The 25,487-nt window shown below is 42.8% G+C and overlaps 1 protein-coding gene across 3 annotated transcripts in view; it reads left to right on the top strand.

Annotated features, from left to right (window-relative positions):
- LOC106575099 (ephrin-A4) overlaps nt 1–19,837 on the top strand; it is a 68,845-nt gene extending 49,008 nt beyond the window's left edge. The window contains exons 2-5 of one of the 3 annotated variants that reach the window (XM_045698801.1): nt 1,593–1,906; nt 4,240–4,308; nt 17,302–17,337; nt 17,559–19,837. In XM_045698801.1, the coding sequence (XP_045554757.1) occupies nt 1,593–1,906; nt 4,240–4,308; nt 17,302–17,337; nt 17,559–17,647 (508 nt within the window). In that variant the 3' untranslated portion in view covers nt 17,648–19,837. Of the gene's footprint in view, nt 1–1,592; nt 1,907–4,239; nt 4,309–10,977; nt 11,124–17,301; nt 17,338–17,549 lie in introns of those variants that run through there. The other 2 variants (XM_045698800.1, XM_045698803.1) reach the window with 2 other exon arrangements.
- The last annotated feature ends 5,650 nt before the right edge of the window (nt 19,838–25,487 follow it).

Here is a 25,487-nt window from a genome sequence, read left to right as displayed (position 1 = left end):
ATAGAGTGGAATAGTTTGTAGAGCAAAACGTTCAGACGCTACACGTTTTTGTGAGAAGACAGAATTTCGGGATGTCTCATGGTCTGACAAACACCACTATAGGCTGCTTCTCTCTCCACTGGTGGAGGACTGTTAGATAGGCTGCTTCTCTCTCTACTGGTGGAGGACTGTTAGATAGGCTGCTTCTCTCTCCACTGGTGGAGGACTGTTAGATTGGCTGCTTCTCTCTCCACTGGTGGAGGACTGTTAGATAGGCTGCTTCTCTCTCCACTGGTGGAGGACTGTTAGATAGGCTGCTTCTCTCTCCACTGGTGGAGGTCTGTTAGATAGGCTGCTTCTCTCTCCACTGGTGGAGGACTGTTAGATAGGCTGCTTCTCTCTCCACTGGTGGAGGACTGTTAGATAGGCTGCTTCTCTCTCCACTGGTGGAGGACTGTTAGATAGGCTGCTTCTCTCTCCACTGGTGGAGGACTGTTAGATTGGCTGCTTCTCTCTCCACTGGTGGAGGACTGTTAGATAGGCTGCTTCTCTCTCCACTGGTGGAGGACTGTTAGATAGGCTGCTTCTCTCTCCACTGGTGGAGGACTGTTAGATAGGCTGCTTCTCTCTCCACTGGTGGAGGACTGTTAGATAGGCTGCTTCTCTCTCCACTAGTGGAGGTCTGTTAGATTAGGCTGCGTCTCCTCAATTCACTAAGGCCCTTCGACACCGTACTGCTCATGTCTGGCCCCATGTTGTTATGCCCAGAACCAGCCAGCCTTGACTGGAGGCCCTAGTGTGTGTCAGAGTCAAGTCCACATTGTACTCTTCCGACTCCCTTCTTCTCCTTAATTAGCATTGTTGGGCCTCTCTCGTTCTCTCTCGCTCTCGTTCTCTCTGTGGGTAGTTTTTTCTGGCACTGCTCCCAGCTATGTCATTACAAAGTATCAGACATCGAAACAAGTAATAAAGGTGGCTCAGCATTATGTTGCTTTATCTCCTTGTAATCGTTATGTGGAATATTGATGATCTATCCATCTTTCTTGTCTCTCCATCTCTCCTCCAGGCCCACAGTTATTTAGACTATCTATCAACCATCCAGCTCTTCTCTCCATCCGTCTCTCTTTCTCTCAGACTAACAGCATTGTATTTTACTGTGTTAGATCGTTATTGTGGAATGTTGATCCTTAATCTCTTTTCCTCTTTATCCTTCTCTCCCTCTCCTCTCTGTCTCTCCTTCTGTCTCTCTCTCCTTCTCTCTGTCTCTCCTTCTGTCTCTCTCTCCTTCTGTCTCTGTCTCTCCTTCTCTCTGTCTCTCCTTCTGTCTCTCTCTCCTTCTGTCTCTGTCTCTCCTTCTGTCTCTGTCTCTCCTTCTCTCTCCCTCTCCTCTCTGTCTCTCCTTCTGTCTCTCTCTCCTTCTCTCTGTCTCTCCTTCTGTCTCTCTCTCCTTCTGTCTCTCTCTCCTTCTGTCTCTGTCTCTCCTTCTGTCTCTCCCTCTCCTTCTGTCTCTCCCTCTCCTTCTGTCTCACTCTCCTTCTCTCTGTCTCTCCTTCTGCCTCTGTCTCTCCTTCTGTCTCTCCCTCTCCTTCTGTCTCTCTCTCCTTCTGTGTCAGGTTGACGGGAGGGGATCTGTCCATCCAGGTGAATCTGAATGACTACCTGGATATCTACTGCCCCCACTACCCTCACCCGTCTCCCCCCAGTGAGGATGCCTACCCCCAGGCCCCACCAGACAGCCTGGCCCTGTACCTGGTGGCTGAGGGGGGGTTCAGGGGCTGTGTGGAGACTCAGGGGGCCATCAAGAGGTGGGAGTGTAACAGCCCCCATGCCCCCTTCGGCCCTGTCCGCTTCTCAGAGAAGATCCAGCGCTTCACCCCCTTTTCTCTGGGCTTCGAGTTCCTCCCCGGACACCACTACTACTACAGCTGTGAGTAGATGTGTGTGTGTGTGTGTGTGTGTGTGTGTGTGTGTGTGTGTGTGTATAAGTAAATCTGTGTGATAACTTGGGTTTCCTCTTTTCCCACTACTTCCTATTTCTGTCTTCCTCTCTCATTTATCTCCAACCATTGGAGGAGGGAGGGGGGGAGCAAGGGAGGCAGAGAAGGTAGAGGGGAGGGAGCGATGTCTACTGTTTGCTGATGATCTGGTGCTTCTGTCACCAACCAAGTAGGGCCTACAGCAGCACCTAGATCCTCTGCACATATTCTGCCAGACCTGGGCCCTGACATTAAATCTCAGTAAGACAAAAATAATGGTGTTCCTAAAAAGGTCCAGTAGCCAGGACCACAAATACAAATTCCATCTAGACACTGTTGCCCTGGAGCACACAAAAAACTATACATACCTCGGCCTAAACATCAGCACCACAGGTAACTTCCACAAAGCTGTGAACGATCTGAGAGACAAGGCAAGAAGCACCTTCTACGCCATCAAAAGGAACATCAGATTCGACATACTAATTAGGATCTGGCTAAAAATACTTAAATCAGTTATAGAACCCATTGCCCTTTATGGTTGTGAGGTCTGGGGTCCGCTCACCAACCAAGAATTCACAAAATGGGACAAACACCAAATTGAGACTCTGCATGCAGAATTCAGCATGCAATCGTCCGTAAAACTCCAAATAATGTATGCAGAGCAGAATTAGGCCGATACCCTCTAATTATCAAAGTCCAGGAAAGAACCGTTAAATTCTACAACCACCTAAAAGGAAGCGATTCCCTAACCTTCGTTAACAAAGCCATCACCTACAGAGAGATGAACCTGGAGAAGAGTCCCCTAAGCAAGCTGGTCCTGGGACTCTGTTCACAAACACAAACAGACCCCACAGAGCCCCAGGACAGGAACACAATTAGACCCAACCAAATCATGAGAAAACAAAAAAGATAATTACTTGACAGGGGGAGGTTTGTGGGCGTAAAATCAGTTTCTTACTGTTTTTACAGCTTCTGGTCACTGTCCAACCAAAGGGGGGGGGGGGGAACAAGAAAAACCGAGGAAAAAAGAAAGGCTTTTAAAGCAGCCGGAGGAAGAGAAGCGTGGAATGAAAGAGGGGAGAGCCTGACAGTACAGGAAGGGAGGGAGAGAGAGGGGGGATGAGTGGAATCCACAGGGAGAAAGAAAGGGGGGGCAACAAAAGCGAGGGAAAAGGGCGAGGAAAATAATGAATGAGAGACGGAGGGAAAGAATCTTTACATAAATTACTATTGCGGTCTGCGGGACAATGGAGCATTGTCAGGGCATGAGCGAGCGCACACACACACACACACACACACACACACACCGCACTGGGCCATTGTGGCTGTGCAGGGCTAGAGAACACAACAATGGGCCTGGCTGTCTGTGTGTGTATTGTCCACATCAAAGATAACGCTTGAAGTTTGTCCAAACGTCTGGCTGGGTGAAAGGGCCAGGCCATAGGGACAGTATAATGGTTTTAGACTGGGGACAGTATAATGGTTTTAGACTGGGGACACGACAATCGTATTAGAGCCGCTAATAGTATTAGCTGTTTCAGTCTGTCTCTTATAGTGATCCACACTGACAGCTCACATAGCATCCGCGTCAATCAGCCCAGTGATCTATAGTGACTAGATGGCATTGCTAGAAGGAACAGCATTCTCAGAACTGACAGGCTTTTGTTCGGTTACGTTGGGGGTTAAGATTAGAGGTGGCTGTTTGAACTTTCATCCTCCTTAATATAATATATGCCATTTAGAAGACTGTTATCTGAAGTGACTTAGTCATGCGTGTATCCATTTTACATAGGGGTGGTCCCGGGAATCAAACCCACTGTCCTGCAAGCGTCATGCTCTACCAACTGAGCTCCAGACATCCAGATAGTGACCGTGTTTCTGTCACTTAACTCTGACAGCAGCTGCCAAACAGGAAACACCTTGACTCCCACAATCCATTGTGTCAGTCCCCTTTGACCCCTGCAGTGGTTGCTGTCTGCTGAAGTTTCCAAATGGAAAAGCTTTTCTGTGGTTTCTTTCATACTGAGTGCCGTCCAGCTGAGTTCTGCTGGTTGGTGAAGGGTGACTTCATATGGTGACACGTTCTATATTATTGTCACATACATGAAGGGTTGAAAATCTCCAACTCCCAACACTTCACACATACCTTTACTGTAACAAGGCAATCTCTCTCTCTCTCTCTCTCTCTCTCTCTCTCTCTCTCTGTCTCTCTGTCTCTCTGTCTCTCTGTCTCTCTCTCTGTCTCTCTGTCTCTCTCTCTGTCTCTCTCTCTGTCTCTCTCCAGCATTGCCTACAGGGGAAAGCTCCCAGCTGCCCTGCATGAAGCTGCGAGTCACAGTGTGCTGTGAGCCCAGTGAGTAAACTCTTCCTTTTAATCACACTCACTCACTCACTCACTCACTCACTCACTCACTCACTCACTCACTCACTCACTCACTCACTCACTCACTCACTCACTCACTCACTCACTCATAGGCTCTTCTGTGTGAAACAAGTATGTAGAGCTCTTCTCTCGGTCTACCAGAGGTAGCTGGGGATGTTCCTGCTCTTCATCTCACCTTTGATGTTCTCCTCCACCTCATCTCTTCCTCTTCCTCTAGCTCAAATCAAAATGTTTGTGATGGAGGGCATCCTTTTTTCATATCCTTTTCTTTCATCATTCTCCTTCTCCCTTTCTCGCTCCACCATTCTTCTCTCTCTCTCTGCCTAGTCAGTTTACCCCTACCGGTATGTTCAGTACATGGCTACCTCAGTTACCTCGTACACCTGCACATTGACTCAGTACTGGTACTCCCTGTACTGTATATAGACATGTTATTTTACTCTTTATTTTTATTGGTTATTCACTTCCTGTTTTTATTCCTTGTTTATTCCTCATTATTTGTATGTTATTTTTAACTGTGGATTATGGGAAAAGGCACTGTAAGTAAGCATTTCACTGTTAGTCCAATAACATTTCATTTGATTCTCTGTATAGCTCTGTAATTGTCCCTCTTCCTCAGTTCCTAACTTCATCACTGCTGTTGACCTCCCCTTTTATCACTGCAGTATTCTAACTAGAGGTTGACCTCCCCTTTTATCACTGCAGTATTCTAACTAGAGGTTGACCTCCCCTTTTATCACTGCAGTATTCTAACTAGAGGTTGACCTCCCCTTTTATCACTGCAGTATTCTAACTAGAGGTTGACCTCCCCTTTTATCACAGCAGTATTCTGACCCCTCCCCTTTTCATCACAGCAGTATTCTAACTAGAGGTTGACCGATTATGATTTTTCAACGCCGATACCGATTATTGGAGGACCCAAAAAAGGTCGCTACCGATTAATTGGCCGATTTGTATTTATTTGTAATAATGACAATTACAACAATACTGAATGAACACTTATTTTAACTTAATATAATACATCAATAAAATCAATTTAGCCTCAAATAAATAATGAAACATGTTCAATTTGGTTTAAATAATGCAAAAACAAAGTGTTGGAGAAGAAAGTAAAAGTGCAATATGTGCCATTTAACATGAGTCTTCAATATTCCCAGGTAAGATGTTTTAGGTAGTAGTTATTATAGGACTATTTCTCTCTATACGATTTGTATTTCATATACCTTTGACTATTGGATGTTCTTATAGGCACTTTAGTATTTCCAGTGTAGCAATATAGCTTCCGTCCCTCTCCTTGCTCCTACCTGGGCTCGAACCAGGAACACATCGACAACAGCCACCCTCGAAGCAGCGTTACCCATGTAGAGCAAGGGAAAAAACTACTCCAAGTCTCAGAGCGAGTGACGTTTGAAACGCTATTAGCGCGCACCCGGCTAACTAGCTAGCCATTTCATATTGGTTACACCAGCCTAATCTCGGGAGTTGACAGGCTTGAAGTCATAAACAGCGCGAAGCATTGCGAAGGGCTGCTGGCAAAACGCACAAAAGTGCTATTTTGAATGAATGCTTATGAGCCTGCTGGTGCCCACCATCGCTCAGTCAGACTGCTCTATCAAATCATAGACTTAATTATAACATAACACACAGAAAGACGAGCCTTAGGTCATTAATATGGTCAAATCCGGAAACTATCTTCTTGAAACAAAACGTTATTCCTGTTACATTGCACAACCTTCAGTGTTATGTCATAATTACGTACAATTCTGGCAAATTAGTTCGCAACGAGCCAGGCGGCCCAAACTGTTGCATATACGCTGACTGCGTGCAATGAACGCAAAATGACACAATTTCACCTGGTTAATATTGCCTGCTAACCTGGATTTCTTTTAGCTAAATATGCAGGTTTAAAAATATATACTTCTGTGTATTGATTTTAAGAAAGGCATTGATGTTTATGGTTAGGTACAGTCGTGCAACGATTGTGCTTTTTTCGCAAATGCGCTTTTGTTAAATCATCCCCGTTTGGCGAAGTCGGCTGTCTTTGTTAGGAAGAAATAGTCTTCACAGTTCGCAACGAGCCAGGCGGCCCAAACTGCTGCATATACCCTGACTCTGTTTGCAAGAGAAGTGACACATTTTCCCTAGTTAAAATAAATTCATGTTAGCAGGCAATATTAACTAAATATGCAGGTTTAAAAATATTTACTTGTGTATTGATTTTAAGAAAGGCATTGATGTTTATGGTTGGAGCAACGTGTACCTAAGCGATTATATGCAACGCAGGACAGGCTAGATAAACTAGTAATATCATCAACCATTTGTAGTTAACTAGTGATTATGATTGATTGATTGATTGATTTGTTTTTTATAAGATAAGTTGCTAGCTAGCATTAAACTTACCTTAGCTTCTTACTGCATTCGCGTAACCTCGTGGAGTGCAATGTAAAGCAGGTGGTTAGAGCGTTGGACTAGTTAACCGTAAGGTTGCAAGATTGAATCCCCGAGCTGACAAGGTAAAAATCTGTCGTTCTGCCCCTGAACAAGGCAGTTAACCCACCGTTCCTAGGCCATCATTGAAAATAAGAATGTGTTCTTAACTGATTTGCCAAGTTAAATAAAGGTCTAAAAAAAATTTTTTTCAATTGGCATCCAAAAATACCGGTATCCGATTGTTATGAAAACTTGAAATCGACCCTAATTATTCAGCCATTCCGATTAATCGGTCGACCTCTAATACTGACCCCTCCCCTTTTCATCACAGCAGTATTCTGACCCCTCCCCTTTTCCATCACAGCAGTATTCTGACCCCTCCCCTTTTCCATCACAGCAGTATTCTGACCCCTCCCCTTTTCCATCACAGCAGTGTTCTGACCCCTCCCCTTTTTGATCACAGCAGTATTCTGACCCCTCCCCTTTTTGATCACAGCAGTATTCAATCAAATGTATTTATAAAGCCCTTCTTACATCAGCTGATGTCGCAAACTGCTGTACAGAATCCCAGCCTAAAACCCCAAACAGCAAGCAATGCAGGTGTAGAAGAGCGGTGGCTAGGAAAAACTCCCTAGAAAGGCCAAAACCTAGGAAGAAACCTAGTGAGGAACCAGGCTGAGGGGTGGCCAGTCCTCTTCTGGCTGTGCTGGGTGGAGATTATAACAGAACATCGCCAAAATGTTCAAATGTTCATAGATGACCAGCAGGGTCAAATAATAATAATCACAGTGGTTGTAGAGGGTGCAACAGGTCAGCACCTCAGGAGTAAATGTCAGTTGGCTTTTCATAGCCGATCATTCGGAGTATCTCTACCATTTATCACAGCAGTATTCTGACCCACCCCTTTCCCTCTCTTTTCATTTTCTGGAGAGGTTAGTCAGAGGACCTGAGCAACTTCCGGAAGCTCTAGCGCAGTGGTCACCAACTGATCGATCGACTTGTCCATCTCCAAGTTATTTCTAGTCGATCGCCAAACATTTCTGTAAAAAACCCAACGATAAATCCTTGTTGCCCTGCGCGCCGGCCGGGTAGGGAAACTGTTGCCATTTCATTTGTCTGAAGGTACAAGCACTGCCTTCCCGGTGGGCCTGGATAGGAAATCAAGTGAACTATGCCACCGCTGGCCAATCAGATGGCTCAGATGACCGTGTCTGCAGTAACGTAGCAGCATAAAGAAAGCTACGATAAAATTAATACTGTGAGATTTCAAAACGTTTAAAACCATGACTAGAGAGAGACTGTCAACTAATACAGCAAAGAGCTGCTGTTTTTATGACTGAGTTCATGTTTAAGTTCTTACTCAGCACTGTCAACACCTTGTATTCAACACTTTGTTTTCCACACTTTGTATTCCACACTTTTATTAGCCATAAAATACGCTTCTCCACTCAGCGCTACAACAAGCAGTGCAGCAGTGATGAATGACTAGGAAAGTCTATCTACAGTATAGGCTTGCATTGTTGTAATTATTAGCGGCTTGGGTCTTTTTTAATATCAAGGAATATTTCACTTTCTCTGGTCATAGGAGTAACAACATGAATTAGTGCATGAGGCAGAAATAATGCGGTGCGACTTGAGTTTCGCCAACAGCTGGAAGAAGGTGTCACTTTTTGGTCAGTGTCAGTGGAGGAAAGGGAGAGCGGAAGGATGTTGAGAGGTGGACCCTCAGTCTGCTGCTCTCTCCCTCTGCTAAGACTGACCATCAGTCTGCTGCTCTCTCCCTCTGCTAAGACTGACCCTCAGTCTGCTGCTCTCTCCCTCTGCTAAGACTGACCCTCAGTCTGCTGCTCTCTCCCTCTGCTGAGACTGACCCTCAGTCTGCTGCTCTCTCTCTCTGCTGAGACTGACCCTCAGTCTGCTGCTCTCTCCCTCTGCTGAGACTGACCATCAGTCTGCTGCTCTCTCCCTCTGCTAAGACTGACCCTCAGTCTGCTGCTCTCTCCCTCTGCTGAGACTGACCCTCAGTCTGCTGCTCTCTCTCTCTGCTGAGACTGACCATCAGTCTGCTGCTCTCTCTCTCTGCTGAGACTGACCATCAGTCTGCTGCTCTCTCTCTCTGCTGAGACTGACCATCAGTCTGCTGCTCTCTCCCTCTGCTGAGACTGACCCTCAGTCTGCTGCTCTCTCCCTCTGCTGAGACTGACCCTCAGTCTGCTGCTCTCTCTCCCTCTGCTGAGACTGACCATCAGTCTGCTGCTCTCTCCCTCTGCTGAGACTGACCATCAGTCTGCTGCTCTCTCCCTCTGCTGAGACTGACCATCAGTCTGCTGCTCTCTCTCTCTGCTGAGACTGACCATCAGTCTGCTGCTCTCTCTCTCTGCTGAGACTGACCATCAGATGCAGGCACCATCAGCCCAGTAAAATAAAAAGCAAATTATTTAAATGTGAGGCACAGCTGAGTGAGCATACAAGTAATATAACAATGGCTCTATTACCGGTGTGATCATATAGCCTGCCTCAAATGTTTTGATATCATTTATTTTTTAAATGTCCTGAACAACAATGCATTGGCAGGTAAATTCAAGCAAAGCCAGTATGTGGTGATAATGTATTGGGCCTGTAGCTTACTACACAAACCTCATTGCTACAGTACTGTTTTTAATTGGTTAATGTTTCATAGGCTTATATTTTAAGTCATGTTAATCAACAGAGTGGTAGATATCGGCATGCATTTTGACTCCGAGTGATCTTGACTCAAAGGTTGGTGACGACGGCTGCTCTAGCATCATCGTGTGTGTGTGTGTGTGTGTGTGTGTGTGTGTGTGTGTGTGTGTGTGTGTGTGTGTGTGTGTGTGTGCGTCAAAAGAACACAGACCTTTTAGTATACATTTGTTATCAGTTCAACAGCAAGCTCTCTTGCTCTTTCTCTCTTTCCTCTCACACACACACTTACTCATTCTCTATCTCTCTTTTCTTTACTCTATCTCCGTGTCTGGTGTGAATTCCCAGAGTTGTTCTAACCCAGGTCCTTCCTACAGTAATGTTAGTCTTCCGGTCCACTGAGCTGCCTGTTCCTATTCCGGTCGGGAATGTTGCCCAGTCACTGTGGGAATGCCTCTACACTCTACAGTCGAAGTGACGTGTGTGTGTGTGTGTGTGTGTGTGTGTGTGTGTGTGTGTGTGTGTGTGTGTGTGTGTGTGTGTGTGTGTGTGTGTGTGTGTGTGTGTGTGTGTGTGTGTGTGTGTGTGTGTGTGTGTGTGTGTGTGTGTGTGTAAGAGACGTCTGTCCCAATTCCCATCACATCCCAGTGGACTGGGCAGGAGGGCTAAATAAATGTCCCAGCCTGGTCTCCATGCTACAGGCAGGGATATCAGTAGTTAGGTGTGTGTGTGGGGCGTGCCTGGGTGTGTCTTCTCTTCATAGTGTTTATCATCAGCGCAGAACCAGGAGATGTATAATGCTCTATATAGTGTCTCTTCTTAAACGCTTAGTCTATTCCAAAGAGAGAGAGGGGATCATTTCATCTGTCAAAATAACTAGAATGAACGTTTGATGTGTTAAGTTCTAATGATCCCGTGGTTGTTCATGAACAACACTCTGGGTAGTGTTTCTGTGGGGTGTTGACCTTCTGACTGTTTCCTTCCATTGCTGCTGTTTTTCACACTGACTGAAAATATGCTACGTTTTTCTTCTACTGTACAGGATATTAACTAATTACCCAAATGGACATTATTTTCAGTCTCTGTTCCTCTCTCTTTTTTCCTCTCTTTCATTCTGTCTCTCTTCCTCTCTGTTCTCTCATCCTGTTCTCCTAGTGAAACTAATCCGGACTACATTTCAAGAGCCCTCTTCTGTCTTCTTCCTCCCTCTCTTTTTAGTCTTCTGTCGTTCCTGAAGTGGCACTAATCTCCCCCTCTCTCTGTCTCTTCTCCTCGTTCCCCCTCCCTCCTTTTTATGATCTGTCGCTACTGGAGCAAAACTAATCTAGGCTTCATCCACTACCATGTCTCTCTCTCCTTCCATCCCCTTGTTTCCCACCCTCTCTCCCTCCTTCACCCTCCACCTATCTGACTCTGCTCCCTCCATCCCTCCAACATTTTCTTTGTCTTTTCTATCTCTCCTCTGTATCTCTCCATCTCCTCTCTGGCCACTTATTTACCAACTCTCCCTCTTTTATTTTGTTCTCCCTCTCTCTCTCTGTCATGAAGGGGCTGTTCTGTAAATGTGTGGGGATGAGGATACACGAGGAGAGAGCAGGATGAGACTGAGATGGATGAGAGATGAAAAAGTTTCTGTCTCTGTCTGTCTCTGTCTGTCTGTCTGTCTGTCTGTCTGTCTGTCTGTCTGTCTGTCTGTCTGTCTGTCTGTCTGTCTGTCTGTCTGTCTGTCTGTCTGCGCCTGCCTGCCTGCCTGTCTGTCTGTCTGCGCCTGCCTGCCTGTCTGTCTGCGCCTGCCTGCCTGTCTGTCTGCGCCTGCCTGCCTGCCCCTTAGTGTCTCTCTCTCTGTTTCTGTCTGCCTCTCTCTGTCTGTCTCTTTGTTTGTCTGTCCATTAGTGGTTGTTTAGTGCAGCTGTTGTTGTGCTCCCTGCGGCAACGCCTCACTCTCTCTCTGGTTCCTTCCTGTAGAGGTTCCCTTTTATCTGACAGCCAGCATGGTAGTGTGGCACATACAGTGTGTGTGTGAGGACCCAGCGATGGCCGTTCCCGTCCTTTAGCCACAGCCTCTTTCTGGCTGCTCTGGATGCTTTCAACTCTCTCTCTATGACTATCTCTTTCTCTACGGCTATCTCTTTCTCTACGGCTGTCTCTTTCTCTACGACTATCTCTTTCTCTACGGCTGTCTCTTTCTCTACGGCTTTCTCTTTCTCTACGGCTTTCTCTTTCTCTACGGCTTTCTCTTTCTCTACGGCTGTCTCTTTCTCTACGGCTTTCTCTTTCTCTACGACTGTCTCGCTCTCTTTCTCTACGACTGTCTCGCTCTCTTTCTCTACGACTGTCTCGCTCTCTTTCTCTACGACTGTCTCTCGCTCTACGACTGTCTCTCGCTCTACGACTGTCTCTCGCTCTACGACTGTCTCTCGCTCTACGACTGTCTCGCTCTCTACAACTGTCTCGCTCTCTTTCTCTACAACTCTCTCGCTCTCTACAACTCTCTCGCTCTGTACAACTCTCTCGCTCTCTGTACAACTCTCTCGCTCTCTGTACAACTCTCTCGCTCTCTGTACAACTCTCTCGCTCTCTGTACAACTCTCTCGCTCTCTGTACAACTCTCTCGCTCTCTACAACTGTCTCTCTCTCTCTACAACTGTCTCACTATCCTGTCTTTTTCAAACAACAAACCGTGCTCTGAATGTACTTTTCAGGTGGCGATTCACTATAGTTGGGAACGAGCACGCACAAACACACAAGTTTACGCGCGCACACACACACGGGGACCTGAAGGACAGAGCGGTGACAGAGGGTCCATCAGGTACACTGTCATTGTACCAAGGTCACCCAGGACTCTGTGGTGGCATCCTCTTCTCTCCTGTGTCACTGTGTGTGTGTTTATCCACTCAAATTAACCAGCACTCTCCTGTGTGCGTGTGTCACAGGCCAACTGAAATGAACTAAAACAGCCGTAAAGAGAGCACGGCAGGTAGGACACAGTTGCACGTGACACAGGAAGCTCCTAAGGTCTGTGCTGGGAGTAATTAGTCACTTTATCTATGTTCCTCTCTCCCTGTTGGTGTCTATTTATTGAATTCAGTTCTCTTTGGATATCTTGGTTCTGCAGACTGCTGACTGACATTGTAAATTAACAGAAAGTCTAAGTTTGACTCTACTGTAAATTTGACACTACTGAAGTGTCCTGGTGAAAAGTGTCCCCTGCCACTCCAGTAGAGTGGTGTCACGGCAAAAAGCCCCCTTCCCAATTCTGCTGTGCTAGAACAGTGTTGCATCAGACACAACTTTCGAAATACGCATCAGCAGAGTGGTGTCACGCTGAAACAGCTCCCCCTGCTGCTCCGGCTTTCTTTCCTCCTTTCCCCCCTCAATCTTCCGCTATCTTCCTCTACTTACCTTTCAATGACGACAACTTCTCCAAACATGAAGTCTGCTGTTGTTCCCCACCACTCCTCTCTCATTCTCTTTCCTTCTCTCTTTCCCGCTGTGTGAAGCCATTATAGACCTTCTACTCTCTCTAATTGATTTCCCCTTTCTTTCTCCTACTCTCCTCTTTCTCTCCCTCCCTCTCTCCCCTGCTGTGAACAGTCCATCGTGGTCATTTCAGGTTGCAGTCCCCTCTCTGCTTTTTCACTTCTTTTGCGCTTTTTTTCAACTTTTTTTTCTTTTTCTATTCTGAATACCTTTGTGCCCCCAGCCCACCCTTCCGAACACACACTCACACACACACACCGCTCGTCTACCTCTCTCTCCGACTTCCAGCACGACACTGAAGGACTAACTTTGACCAACTTCCTACCGTGATTAGATTTTTCTCTCTTTTTCGGCGAACAGGTTTGAAATGTTTTCCGCCCAGGAAGATTGCTCCCTACCTCTAGTCACTGTGTTTATAAAATGGCGGCGTGGGGAAGGAGAGGTGGAGTCACGGAATGGTGTCTCTGCAGTTCTCTGTCTGGAGACACACATGCATGCTCACATCCACTCACACAGTGGGTCTCTCTGCAGTGCAGTGCTTTCCTGAGACGCACGCGACCGTGGCAGCCATTTTGGGGTAGAGCTGGCCGTGACCAATACAGCACAGTTATCTACAGCATGCATGTAGTCATTCACACAAATTCACCTAATCATATACAACAGCAATACACCGATAATAACTTTGGTTTTTCCACCATTTAGATGCATTTTAAGTAGTTAAAAAAGCTTTTTATTTCCCTTAATTTTAACATTCTGTCATAAAGAACATATGTTAAACTTAATATCTCAAGAGGTTAAATAAAAAAATGACTAAGTGCCTATTAAGTTCCAAATAAAGTGTCCGGGCTGACCAATTCATCTGAAATCAGCCATAAATCCCCTTGTGACATGGGCAATGCAAGCTTGTTCTGTACCACAGGGAAGGGCAATTGAATGTAAGCTTGACAAAAGAATGTAATTGTGAAAAGGTTTCTTGTCTGTGTATCTATGGGTAACAGGGTTGATGTGTTAAGCTCGACCTGCTCAGTTTTCCACCACAAAACACCAGAAAATGGCCGGAGGAGTAGAACCAGCTCACCTGCTTTTACGCTATGACTTGACTATTAGATGTTCAATATCTCTATTTAAAAAGGAATAGTTTCACCAACATTTTATTATAATATTATTAAAACGAGTTCAGTTCACGTAACAGGATTGACCTTAAAATGAGGGACAGGTTTATTTTATTTTTTACCTTAAAATGAATCACTTAAATATGAAATATTAATCTTAAGAAATTACTTTTAAAGCAACAAAATAACTAGGGCCTTACAATGATGGTCAAAATGGAGAAATGTTGGGGTTAAGTGGGTTAAAATCTTCCTAGAATTCACAGAGGAGGCACAGAGGGACACGTCAACATGCTGAATGTTGATACTTTAGTCTTTGTTAAAGGTGATCGCTCCTCTATTTCCTGATTCCTAAAATTCTAATTCAATATCTTTTCCATAACCAAAAATATAGTATTTTCAGCTGTTTGAAGCAGCAAAACAGAAAGTTAAAGATTCAAAGAAGTAACATAAGAACAGATCTACCTCTTAATACACTTGCTTTCAATGAGAATGACAGATCTGTAACTCGCATTTCTATGTGAATTTGGTCGGGTCGTCCAAAAGGAGACATATTGCACTTGTCTTTCAATTATTTTACATATACATATATATGTAAAATAATTATTGAATTATTGAACAAAAAATTATTGAACAAAAAAGTATATTTCGTCTTTCAATTATTTTACACATATATATATATATACGTAAAATAATTGAAAGACGAAATATATTTTTTTTGTTCACTGATAATGAATAGGTCGTTCTACGAGATGAGTGCCTTTTGTTTCCCTTTGATATTTCAAGCAGAAATTGTGCAAAAATATTGAATATTAAAAGCCAGATATATTAAATGAAGTGCCCATTAATATAGACCACATAGAAAATTCAATAAATCTGATTTTTATATATTTATATATATATTTATTTTATAATTGACGATTCAACATTTAATTGTTTATGCAGACTTCGAGTGATCTTCTTGAAACGGCAGTATAGTTTGGTATAGTATTACGTTTATTATAAAACCGTTATAATTACTCAGAGTCATTTAAAAGTCAGCTATTGATGTAGGCATTAGGTCAATGCGTACATTTGAAAATCAGTTAATGCTCTTTAATGTATTAATTTAGTCGTTGAGTATGCACTTGTTTGTTGCCTTTGATGTAAATAGTTTGGTATGTTCTGTTAATTGTATTTGGAGAATTACCTGATAAAACCTCTGCACATTATTGTGCTGGCTTTATTTCAGCTGTTTTTATCCACTCAATTTGGACATGAAAGATTGGATTAATAGAACCCTGCAACTTTTTGTTTGTTATTTTATAATTATTAACTAATGTTACAAAACAGAGTAAGGGACAGAAGTGATGTGTTCTGTAACTTTCATAGTTTTGATGCTTTGGACACAAAATGCCTTTTTCACATTTTCTTCTGTTTAACGTTAGTGCTCACACACACACACACACACACAGTGAGAGGCCTGATCACAGCATGTCATTTAATGCTTCGTTAACTCGTCCATAGTTATTTCTTCAGAATATGAGAGCTTTGTTAAGCCCCTCCCGCTTTGACTTGTAGTACACCCCTGACTATAGACATCACAGAATATAATACCTATAGATACCTTAGTCAAGCCCTAATAACACACACACACAGAGAAAATGATCTCCAAGCTAAGCATTCGATCAGTGAGCCATCTTGTGAAAAATATACCTTAGACATCAGGGTTCTGCTGAGGTACACAATTCATTGTAGGAAAACGGTCAACTGGATAACAGTTTCATTACAACGATCTCCTCCACATTTTCTGCTCCTTTTCTTCCTCTACCTTTCCCCTGCCCTCTCCCTTCACTATCATCCTTACTTTTCTACTTCTTTTTGCTCGTTCTGGTATTGTAGCCTTCTCTCCCACCTCTCTCGCCCTCTTTTGCCCCTCTCCACCTTGCTTTGCCCTCCAGCACCCATCCACCCCACTCTAACTCCCTCGTTCCTCCTCCCTCTCCCTCCAGTCCTCCATTATTTCCTTTTAGTCAGCCCCCCTGCTGAGGGAGTGACACCCAGACACAAACACCCCTCCCTCCTCCGTCTCCCTCTCTCTTTCTCTCCCTCTCTCCGCCTGACCTTCTTACAATCTTTCCTTCCCTCCCTGCTTTTCTCCATCTGTTTTTCTCCCAGGTCTTTTCCACCTCCACCCTTTCATTTCCTCTCCTGTCCTCTTCTGTTTCTCTCTGTCATTCTGAATTTCGTTGCCTTTTTCCCTTTTCCCTTTCTCTCTCTTATTCCTCATCTCTCTCTCTTATTCCTCATCTCTCTCTCTCTTATTCCTCATCTCTCTCTCTTATTCCTCATCTCTCTCTCTTATTCCTCATCTCTCTCTCTCTTATTCCTCATCTCTCTCTCTCTTATCCCTCATCTCTCTCTCTCTTATTCTTAATCTCTCTCTCTTATTCCTCATCTCTCTCTCTCTTATCCCTCATCTCTCTCTCTCTTATTCTTAATCTCTCTCTCTCTTATTCTTAATCTCTCTCTCTTATTCCTCATCTCTCTCTCTTATTCTTAATCTCTCTCTCTCTCTCTCTTATTCTTAATCTCTCTCTCTTATTCCTCATCTCTCTCTCTCTTATCCCTCATCTCTCTCTTATCCCTCATCTCTCTCTCTCTCTCTCTTATTCCTCATCTCTCTCTCTCTTATCCCTCATCTCTCTCTCTCTCTCTCTTATTCCTCATCTCTCTCTCTTATTCCTCATCTCTCTCTCTCTTATCCCTCATCTCTCTCTCTCTCTTATTCCTCATCTCTCTCTCTCTTATCCCTCATCTCTCTCTCTCTCTCTCTTATTCCTCATCTCTCTCGCTTATTCCTCATCTCTCTCTCTCTGTTATTCCTCATCTCTCTCGCTTATTCCTCATCTCTCTCTCTCTCTTATCCCTCATCTCTCTCTCTCTCTCTCTCTCTCTCTTATTCCTCATCTCTCTCTGTTATTCCTCATCTCTCTCTCTCTCTTATTCCTCATCTCTCTCCTTGGCTCAACATTATCTTCCTCCTGACTCACTTTCTTCGCTTGTTTTTCATTCAACCTTTAAGAAAATTTGCATTGGGGACATATTTTAGGGTTGCGCAGTCAGTAGTCATTTTTCATGGCATTTGGCTGTGAGTAATGGTAAATACCCTCCCCTAGTCATTTTTCTGTTTGTTTTTTTGTTTCATGCAAGTAAGGCCGTTGTTTTTGGGAAACTTGAAAATTACTTGAATAATGAACTTTATTTTTATGTCCTGCTCTCCCCCTTTCTTCCCCTCGCTTAGCAACCGAAGGGTCCAAGCAGAACAAGCAGGAACAAGGTGAGATACAACTGCACTCGGTGTGTGTGTGTGTGTGTGTGTGGTATGCGTGTGTGTGTGTGGTATGCGTGTGTGTGTGGTATGCGTGTGTGTGGTATGCATGTGTGTGGTATGCGTGTGTGTGTGTGTGGTATGCGTGTGTGTGGTATGCGACGCATACACAGGATGTTCATTGGTATTGATAAACTGCTAATTCTCTGGCTCTCTCTCAGGTACTCCAGCTCTTCACAGTGATGTGTGTTCAATGAGGACAGTTCCTCTTTCTCTCCTCCTCCTCCTCATCCCACTCTTGAACTTCCTCTCTATCTAACATCCCTCTATTCAAGCTGACCTCCTATCTACCATGGCCACTGTAGATGGCCTGCCTCACCCACTCAGTCCCCACTTTAAACTATCCACACCTCATAGAGAGGCCAAGTCTTCAATTCACACCCTAAAATGACTGCAATAGGGCAGACTTCAACACTACACACCCTCCAACACATCTCCTCTGTCGTTTCTGGAGTGGCACTAATCTTTCTCTTCTTGGTCTCCTCTTTTCTCTCTCTGTCCACTCTCTCCTCTCGTTCCCCCTCTTCCATCCCTCGCTCCTGACTAAAGCTCCCTCTGAAACAGACTGACACTAATCTACCATCAAAGCATTCATTCTTCATTTCACACCTTTATCCACTCCATCCTGTAGACTCCATCTGTGTCCAGTCTCTCTCTCCCTCTCTTTCTCTCTCTCTCTGTCTCCCTGTGTGTGTGAACATAATGAGCCAGCTGAGCCAAAGTGGACCGTCCAGACGTTGTTCTGTTAAATTACTACGGAGAGGACCAGACTTGGAGTTGACTGGCTGTCGGAGTTGACTGCTTCTGAACAGAACTATGCTTTTGAGTTGACGTCATTGGATTTGAAAGTCATTGTTTTTTAGATGAAAAACCACACTTTTTTTGTATCCAAAGTGGGACCAACTGTTAAACACAGAAACACCAAACGTTGACCAAACTTTATTAAAAAAGTTAACTAATGACGACACTGCCTAAACCAGGATATGCTGTGTGAGTGGAACCCTGGGAATGATGAACTGGAATGTTGTGACTGTTCTGCTACGCCCTCTACTGGGATCATACTGGTTAGACTGGTCCAACTGGACTGTAACACCTGGCACTCTGGGATCTTTATTTCTGTGGTCTTCATCTGACCATATCTGGGATTATCTGGACCTGTAGCTGGTGGTTTACCTCTGTCTTAAAAGGCAATCAAAAGGAATTGTGGGAAACACACTGAGGGTACCGCCTCACTTCACCTCACACGCTCCGAACCACATGGGCTGATTGACAGATGCTCCCGACCAACCAGGTGTGCAGGTACAGTATTTAGACTGTCTGCTGAGCACTTTACCAGGCGAGGACCTCCACCAATGAGGAGAGGCCTAAAGCTGGTGTTTATGTTTGAGTAGAGGTTGTTGTTTTAGTGCAGTAAAGACTCTGCTTTATGTGTTTCAGTTAAATGTTGATGTTTTGTAGAGGTCCTGTAATGTTGGCATCCATTTTGATTATTTGAAACATCCTGAAAAAATCTACATTTTTACACGGCTGAACTTTTTTTATACAAATGTTTACAGGTGTAGATGAACTCCTATTGCTGTTGTTTATAGTGCTATCAAGAATAACTAAATCACTTCAGGTTACCCTGTATTTTTCTTTAATAAAACATACATTTTTATCATCTTTTCATTAAACAAATAGCATTAAAAAATGCCATTTTATTATCAAAGCAATTTAAATTAATTTTTCTTTTGATTGTGTCATATCTTGTATCTGTTGGTTAGATATATGACATTTTTGAATTTATTACTTCAATTTAATTTCATGTTCCAATCACAAAAGTAATATATCACTAAATTGCATTAACACTAGAAGTGTGTTAGAAATATCACAAACCTAACAAATATACATGTTTTCTTTTCAAAGGTGAGAGATTTACCTGAAATTATTCTTATTCATTTAATCCCACAAAAACGAGTGTATATTTAATTAAATTCATAATTCTGATTAGTTGCTTACCTTAATCCAACATAATTAATCATTCTTAAATACAGGCTTTTCTGGGCTGCAGTTTTTCCCACATTGTAATGTTGTCTTTTGTCACAGCATTTACAATATGTTGACTCATAGTTATACCTGTAAGCACTTCCTCATGAAGAGGAGTCTGCAGTATTACTTTACTCACACATTTGGATAACAATATGCTTCAATAACAGTTAAATATTTTGTTCTGGTCAGGAATATAATGATTATTACAGGGGTGTGAACGCTGATGTCGAACCTTGTTGGATAAAGCTGGTGCTCCCAGATTTTAGTGTATTACAATCGGTTCATAGGAAAAAAATATTTAGTTGTTTTGTTTTCACATTTTAGTGAAGTATGTAGCATCTTCTATGAAGAGCGAACTGCAAACTGAGCCCTTTTATACAAGGTGAGACGACAAAATAAAGATGATTGCAATAAGACTGTTGAATTTTCTTAACTTTGCTATTTGTGGTTTTTTGCGGTTTATTTGTCTTCCTTCTTGTTTCTTTGTTTTACTACAGGAAGTTCTATAATCAAGATGAATTTAGACAGTATACACACACACATACACATACAAACAAATACACCCCTTTTTATTTCTGGAATACAAACATATGTTCAATACACAGGAGTATGTTCGTTATGAGCCCTCTGAGGCTCCAGATGACCTCGTGGTTTGAAATTCCGTTGTAACCTGAGAAAACCAATGTAATATTGATCTGCGTTTATATTTGATGTACAGTCGGCAGAACCCTTATAAGACCAAGACATTGCATACTCCTGGGAGTACTCCTTCATACATCATAGCTCATACATCTATACAGTATAATATGTACAGTAGTTATTTATATTCCTATCAAGACCGATATGCAACAATGAATACAGTAATATCAGCATTTGTTTAAGATCCACTTCCATCTAAATAATCTATATGTTTGCGCAGTTGGGCATGCCACGACCATTAGACCTGATGACGTGTTTCTGTACCTGAGCTTAGCTTGCTAATGTCGCCATGACATCGCTTACAAGCAGGATCAGGGATTTCTATTGGAGAAACAGTTTTTGCTTATCTTTGGCCTATATGTTTGAAAATACATTTATGTATGTTTTAAATTATAGCCCCAGATATCCAATATCCCTGGATATGATGGCTAATTCTCTTATTTCATGGTTTATATTCTCATCTGATTTGTATTTATTATGGATCCCCATTAGTTCCTTCCAAGGCAGCAGCTACTCTTCCTGGGGTCCAGCAACATTAATGCAGTTATATACAATTAAGCAATAAGGCACAAGGAGGTGTGCTATATGGCCAATATACCACAGCTAAGGGCTGTTATTAGGCACGACGCAACGCCGTGGTATATTGGCCATATACCACAAACCCCCAAGGTGCCTTATTGCTATTATAAACTGGTTACCAATGTAATTAGAGCAGTAAAAATACATATTTTGTTGTACCTGTGGTATATGGTCTGATATACCATGGCTGTCAGCCAATCAGCATTCAGGGCTTGAACCACCCAGTTTATAATTACAAATATTACATGACATTACATTTTATAACACCCAATACATTTAGTGTGTTCCCTCAGGCCACTGATGTTTGTCACAGATAATGCATGATCTTCAGGACTGGTTCTGGGTTTGACTAATACATGCTCTTTAGGTCTGGTTCTGGGTTTGACTAATACATGATCTTTAGGTCTGGTTCTGGGTTTGACTATAATACATGCTCTTTAGGTCTGGTTCTGGGTTTGACTAATACATGATCTTTAGGTCTGGTTCTGGGTTTGACTATAATACATGCTCTTTAGGACTGGTTCTGGGTTTGACTATAATACATGCTCTTTAGGTCTGGTTCTGGGTTTGACTATAATACATGCTCTTTAGGACTGGTTCTGGGTTTGACTATAATACATTATCTTTAGGTCTGGTTCTCGGTTTGACTATAATACATGCTCTTTAGGTCTGGTTCTGGGTTTGACTATAATACATGCTCTTTAGGACTGGTTCTGGGTTTGACTGTAATACATGCTCTTTAGGTCCGGTTCTGGGTTTGACTGTAATACATGCTCTTTAGGTCTGGTTCTGGGTTTGACTGTAATACATGACATTTAGGGCTGGCTCTGGGTTTGACTATAATACATGACATTTAGGTCTGGCTCTGGGTTTGACTATAATACATGATCTTTAGGTCTGGTTCTGGGTTTGACTATAATACATGCTCTTTAGGACTGGTTCTGGGTTTGACCTTCACTTATCTTCCCCTGGTGGCTCTTATGGACCATAGCAGTTAGTATGGAGGGCACTGGTTCAGCACTTCATGGTGTAGTCAGTCTCATGGTGAAGCTGAAGGCAGTATCCTCATTTAATGGACAAAGCTTTTTTCATAACATTTCATTTAAATGTTTATCTTCCAATGTTCATACCACCTTCAAACTCAGGTCAGACTCCTTCCTGATTTCAGAGAGCAGTTTGACCACAGAAGGCAGTTTCTCTTGTTCCATGTGTATCAAAAGACTCCGTCTTTGACGGCTAACACTAAGGACTGTGCCTGTCTTCTGGATTCGGTGCTCCATGTACTTCAGACACAGATGGAGCAGTGCTGGGGTGAGGGGGCATTGATGGTTTAGTGTTTTTTTGTGACCCCAGGAACCGTAAACCATTGGGAGTAACTTCCACAAGATGCCCAAGTCCTCAGGAAGCACCTGCTTTAGGATTGTGAAGTCTCTAGGAGGAGACTGAATTTTGTCAATGGAAGCCAGTGCTTTTCTTAAGAATTCCCACTTAATAGATGGTTGCTTGGCCAAGGTAACTTTGTATGGCAAGCTCTGTGGTGGTATTTTAATCCTTCTTCTGAATGAGGGTGATAGGTACATCTGTAGACGGTTGGCAAGTATTGTGGCAAATATTTTGTACTTTCGCTTAAGTGACATATGGAGTCCCTCATGTATTTTCTTCTTCCTCAGTATTCCATTGTAATAATGTTTCAATATCTCTGATTTCATGAGATTCTCTCCCCTTAATCCATTTGATGTTGAGTCGGTCAAGGATTTCATTGCCACAAGGACTTCCGCTCCACTGAATTTTCCTGCTCTTCTGTCTAATTTGTACTTGTCTTTTAGTTTGCTGTCTCCTAACATTCTCAGCTTTTGATGAACATCTGTTAACATACTTCTTATTTCAGGAACATGGATCTTCAGAGACACAGGGTTGTGATCTGAAATCTCTGGGACAGTGTGAATCTCACAGCTCTGGGCAAATGGTGCTTTGTCCTGTTGCATGAAGAACATGTCTAACCGGGAGTGGCTGGTGTTCTGAGAGCGAGTGAAGTCTTCTCCTGTTGGTTGTAGTCTTGCCCAGATGTCCACTAGGGTCCGTGAGGAGATGAACTCTTCCAGATGAGGCCTCAAGGCTGTGTGCTGTCTATGTTCAGATGCAGAGATCCTGTCAAAGTCAGGGTCAAAAACTGTGTTGAAATCCCCTCCAATCACTAAGATGCCTGTTATCATCTCCTGAAGATACTGTGACAGCCTCTTCAGTACCTTCTTGTCTTCTTTATGATTGTACACATTCACAAGAGTGAAGAGTTGACCATACATGTGACAGAACAGCACAATGTAGCCACCAGCGTAATCTTCATCATGGCAGATGTACTCATAGTGTGGTTTTAGTTTTTTATTCACCAGTATGGCCACTCCTTTGCTATTCGGAGAGTAAACGGTAAAGTAAGAGGTCCAACCTCTCACTTCATTTATGTAATTGTAACCTTTAGGTCCAACGTGAGTTTCTTGAAGGAAGATTATGTCAGCTTTCTGTTTCTTGCCAAAGTTCATTATATCAATCAACTTATTTGGGCTGTGTTTTGTTGGTTTAACACCACAAGTGTTCCAGGTGATGATAGAGAGACTATTTCCTGTAGATTTTGCCATAGTTCTTGGTGTTGCTAGGTTGGATTCTAAACATAAAGATATCATATTGAGTTCATAATAAATTGTTTCAAATCAGACTTTCCTCCTGCTAACCAAAATATTCAGACAGATTCAGCAAGTACTTGCCCCAGCACAAAAATGCTTTTTTGTGGAATATAATTAAAAGACAAAGCTTAAAGATGAATCTCTGCTTATCTACCATTAACCATCTTCATGTAGTAATGGTGAAGTTCTACACACATCTGCACATCAACACATACTATAAATCAACGTATAAAAACCTCACCTGTGTAGTGCTGATCCAGGTGTGTCTTCTCTGCCGTGCTGTATGACCTGTGTAGTGCTGATCCAGGTGTGTCTTCTCTGCCGTGCTGTATGACCTGTGTAGTGCTGATCCAGGTGTGTCTTCTCTGCCGTGCTGTATGACCTGTGTAGTGCTGATCCAGGTGTGTCTTCTCTGCCGTGCTGTATGACCTGTGTAGTGCTGATCCAGGTGTGTCTTCTCTGCCGTGCTGTATGACCTGTGTAGTGCTGATCCAGGTGTGTCTTCTCTGCCGTGCTGTATGACCTGTGTAGTGCTGATCCAGGTGTGTCTTCTCTGCCGTGCTGTATGACCTGTGTAGTGCTGATCCAGGTGTGTCTTCTCTGCCGTGCTGTATGACCTGTGCTACTCAGGTGAGTCTCTTTAAATAGTAATGGTTGCTTGCATCCATAGAAACAACCACACCCACCTCTGCATCATAACAGCAACTATTAGATTGATGCCGGTAATAAGGCTCATGGAATGCCACTCAAACCGCAAGTCAGACAGTTACACACCGTGAGTCAGACATTTACACATGACTTTTGTTTCATTTGAGTTTCTATTTTTAATCCCAGTTTTGAATGACTACCTTTAAATTTTATCAAACAAATGATATGTTATTGTTGAAGTAGGAATTACTGCCAATGTCATCAAACAATAATTATTTATTGAAGTCTCATGATTATATTTTATAGAACATCTCACGTGTATGTTTCTTAAACCTTTAGAAGTAATGCAATCTGCAGGGTTACCTTTGTCTCTCTATTTGACCTTGCATTGTAAGCTTTCATGTATAATTGCTACATCCTTTGTTGTGGGGGTGTGTGAATTGTCTTATTTTTAGTTGTAATTGTGTCCTCTTGGAGTTAAGGAATGTCTTCGAGGACAAATTACATAAGTTCGGTGAAGGTAGAGCAGGATGTACTAGATAACTGGGTTATGGTCTTCATTATGATTCAATGAACTTTCTTGAAGTCATTTATATAACTTCACAAAGTTCTCATGTGTTTGTTCAGTCTGTATAGAGACAATGGAGGATTACTGTGTCTTTTGTGTTAAATGTCCTTTTGTGATTCCCTTTACTAATTACAGTGGAAATGTTGGTGTGTCATCTCTGTCATGCTGTAGGACCGGTGATACTCAGGTCACTTTAAATATTAAAGGCTGTGTGCATCTATAATAACAGCTGCATCATCAAATACTTTTTATTGCAATTTTTATAAAATGTGAAGCCACATAGTAATGTTTATGTTTCTGAAAGCTATAGATGAAATGCAGAGAATGTAATAAATATTTCCTATGAATAACCAGTACGAAGAAGAAAAAAAAATGTATGAAATGTATGCATTCACTACTGTAAGTCGCTCTGGATAAGAGCATCTGCTATATGACTAAAATGTAAATGTAAATGTTATAACCACATTTCCATCTACAGTTTGTAAGCGATTAAAGTCATACTGTATAAAAACAAATCAAGACAGCTGTGATGGAAACAGGACGTTTCTGTGCAATTTTATAAATGCCGACAGATCATTTGTTTGACATCGTGGGATATTTTTGTGTCTGTAAAATGATTGATGCGAAAAATGGCGGTGGAAATGCCTTCATGCGCAAATGTTGATATAACAACCATATCTGTAAGGACAGACACTTGGAGACGAGAAGCAAGTACAGGGAGTGAACATTTAATAAATAAATAGACATGGAAAAACATAACAACATTAATGCTAACTCGAGGATCAAACTGACGAGCAGACAGATATTGAGGGGCAATCCACAAAGTAATGGAGTCCAGGTGAGTCCAATATTGCGCAGAAAAAATCAATAAAATGATTGCAGTAAGACTGTTGAACTTT

Source organism: Salmo salar, chromosome ssa02 (genome assembly GCF_905237065.1).
Source record: "Salmo salar chromosome ssa02, Ssal_v3.1, whole genome shotgun sequence".
Taxonomy (NCBI): Eukaryota; Metazoa; Chordata; class Actinopteri; order Salmoniformes; family Salmonidae; genus Salmo; species Salmo salar.
This window is presented reverse-complemented; position numbering and strand designations above follow the sequence as displayed.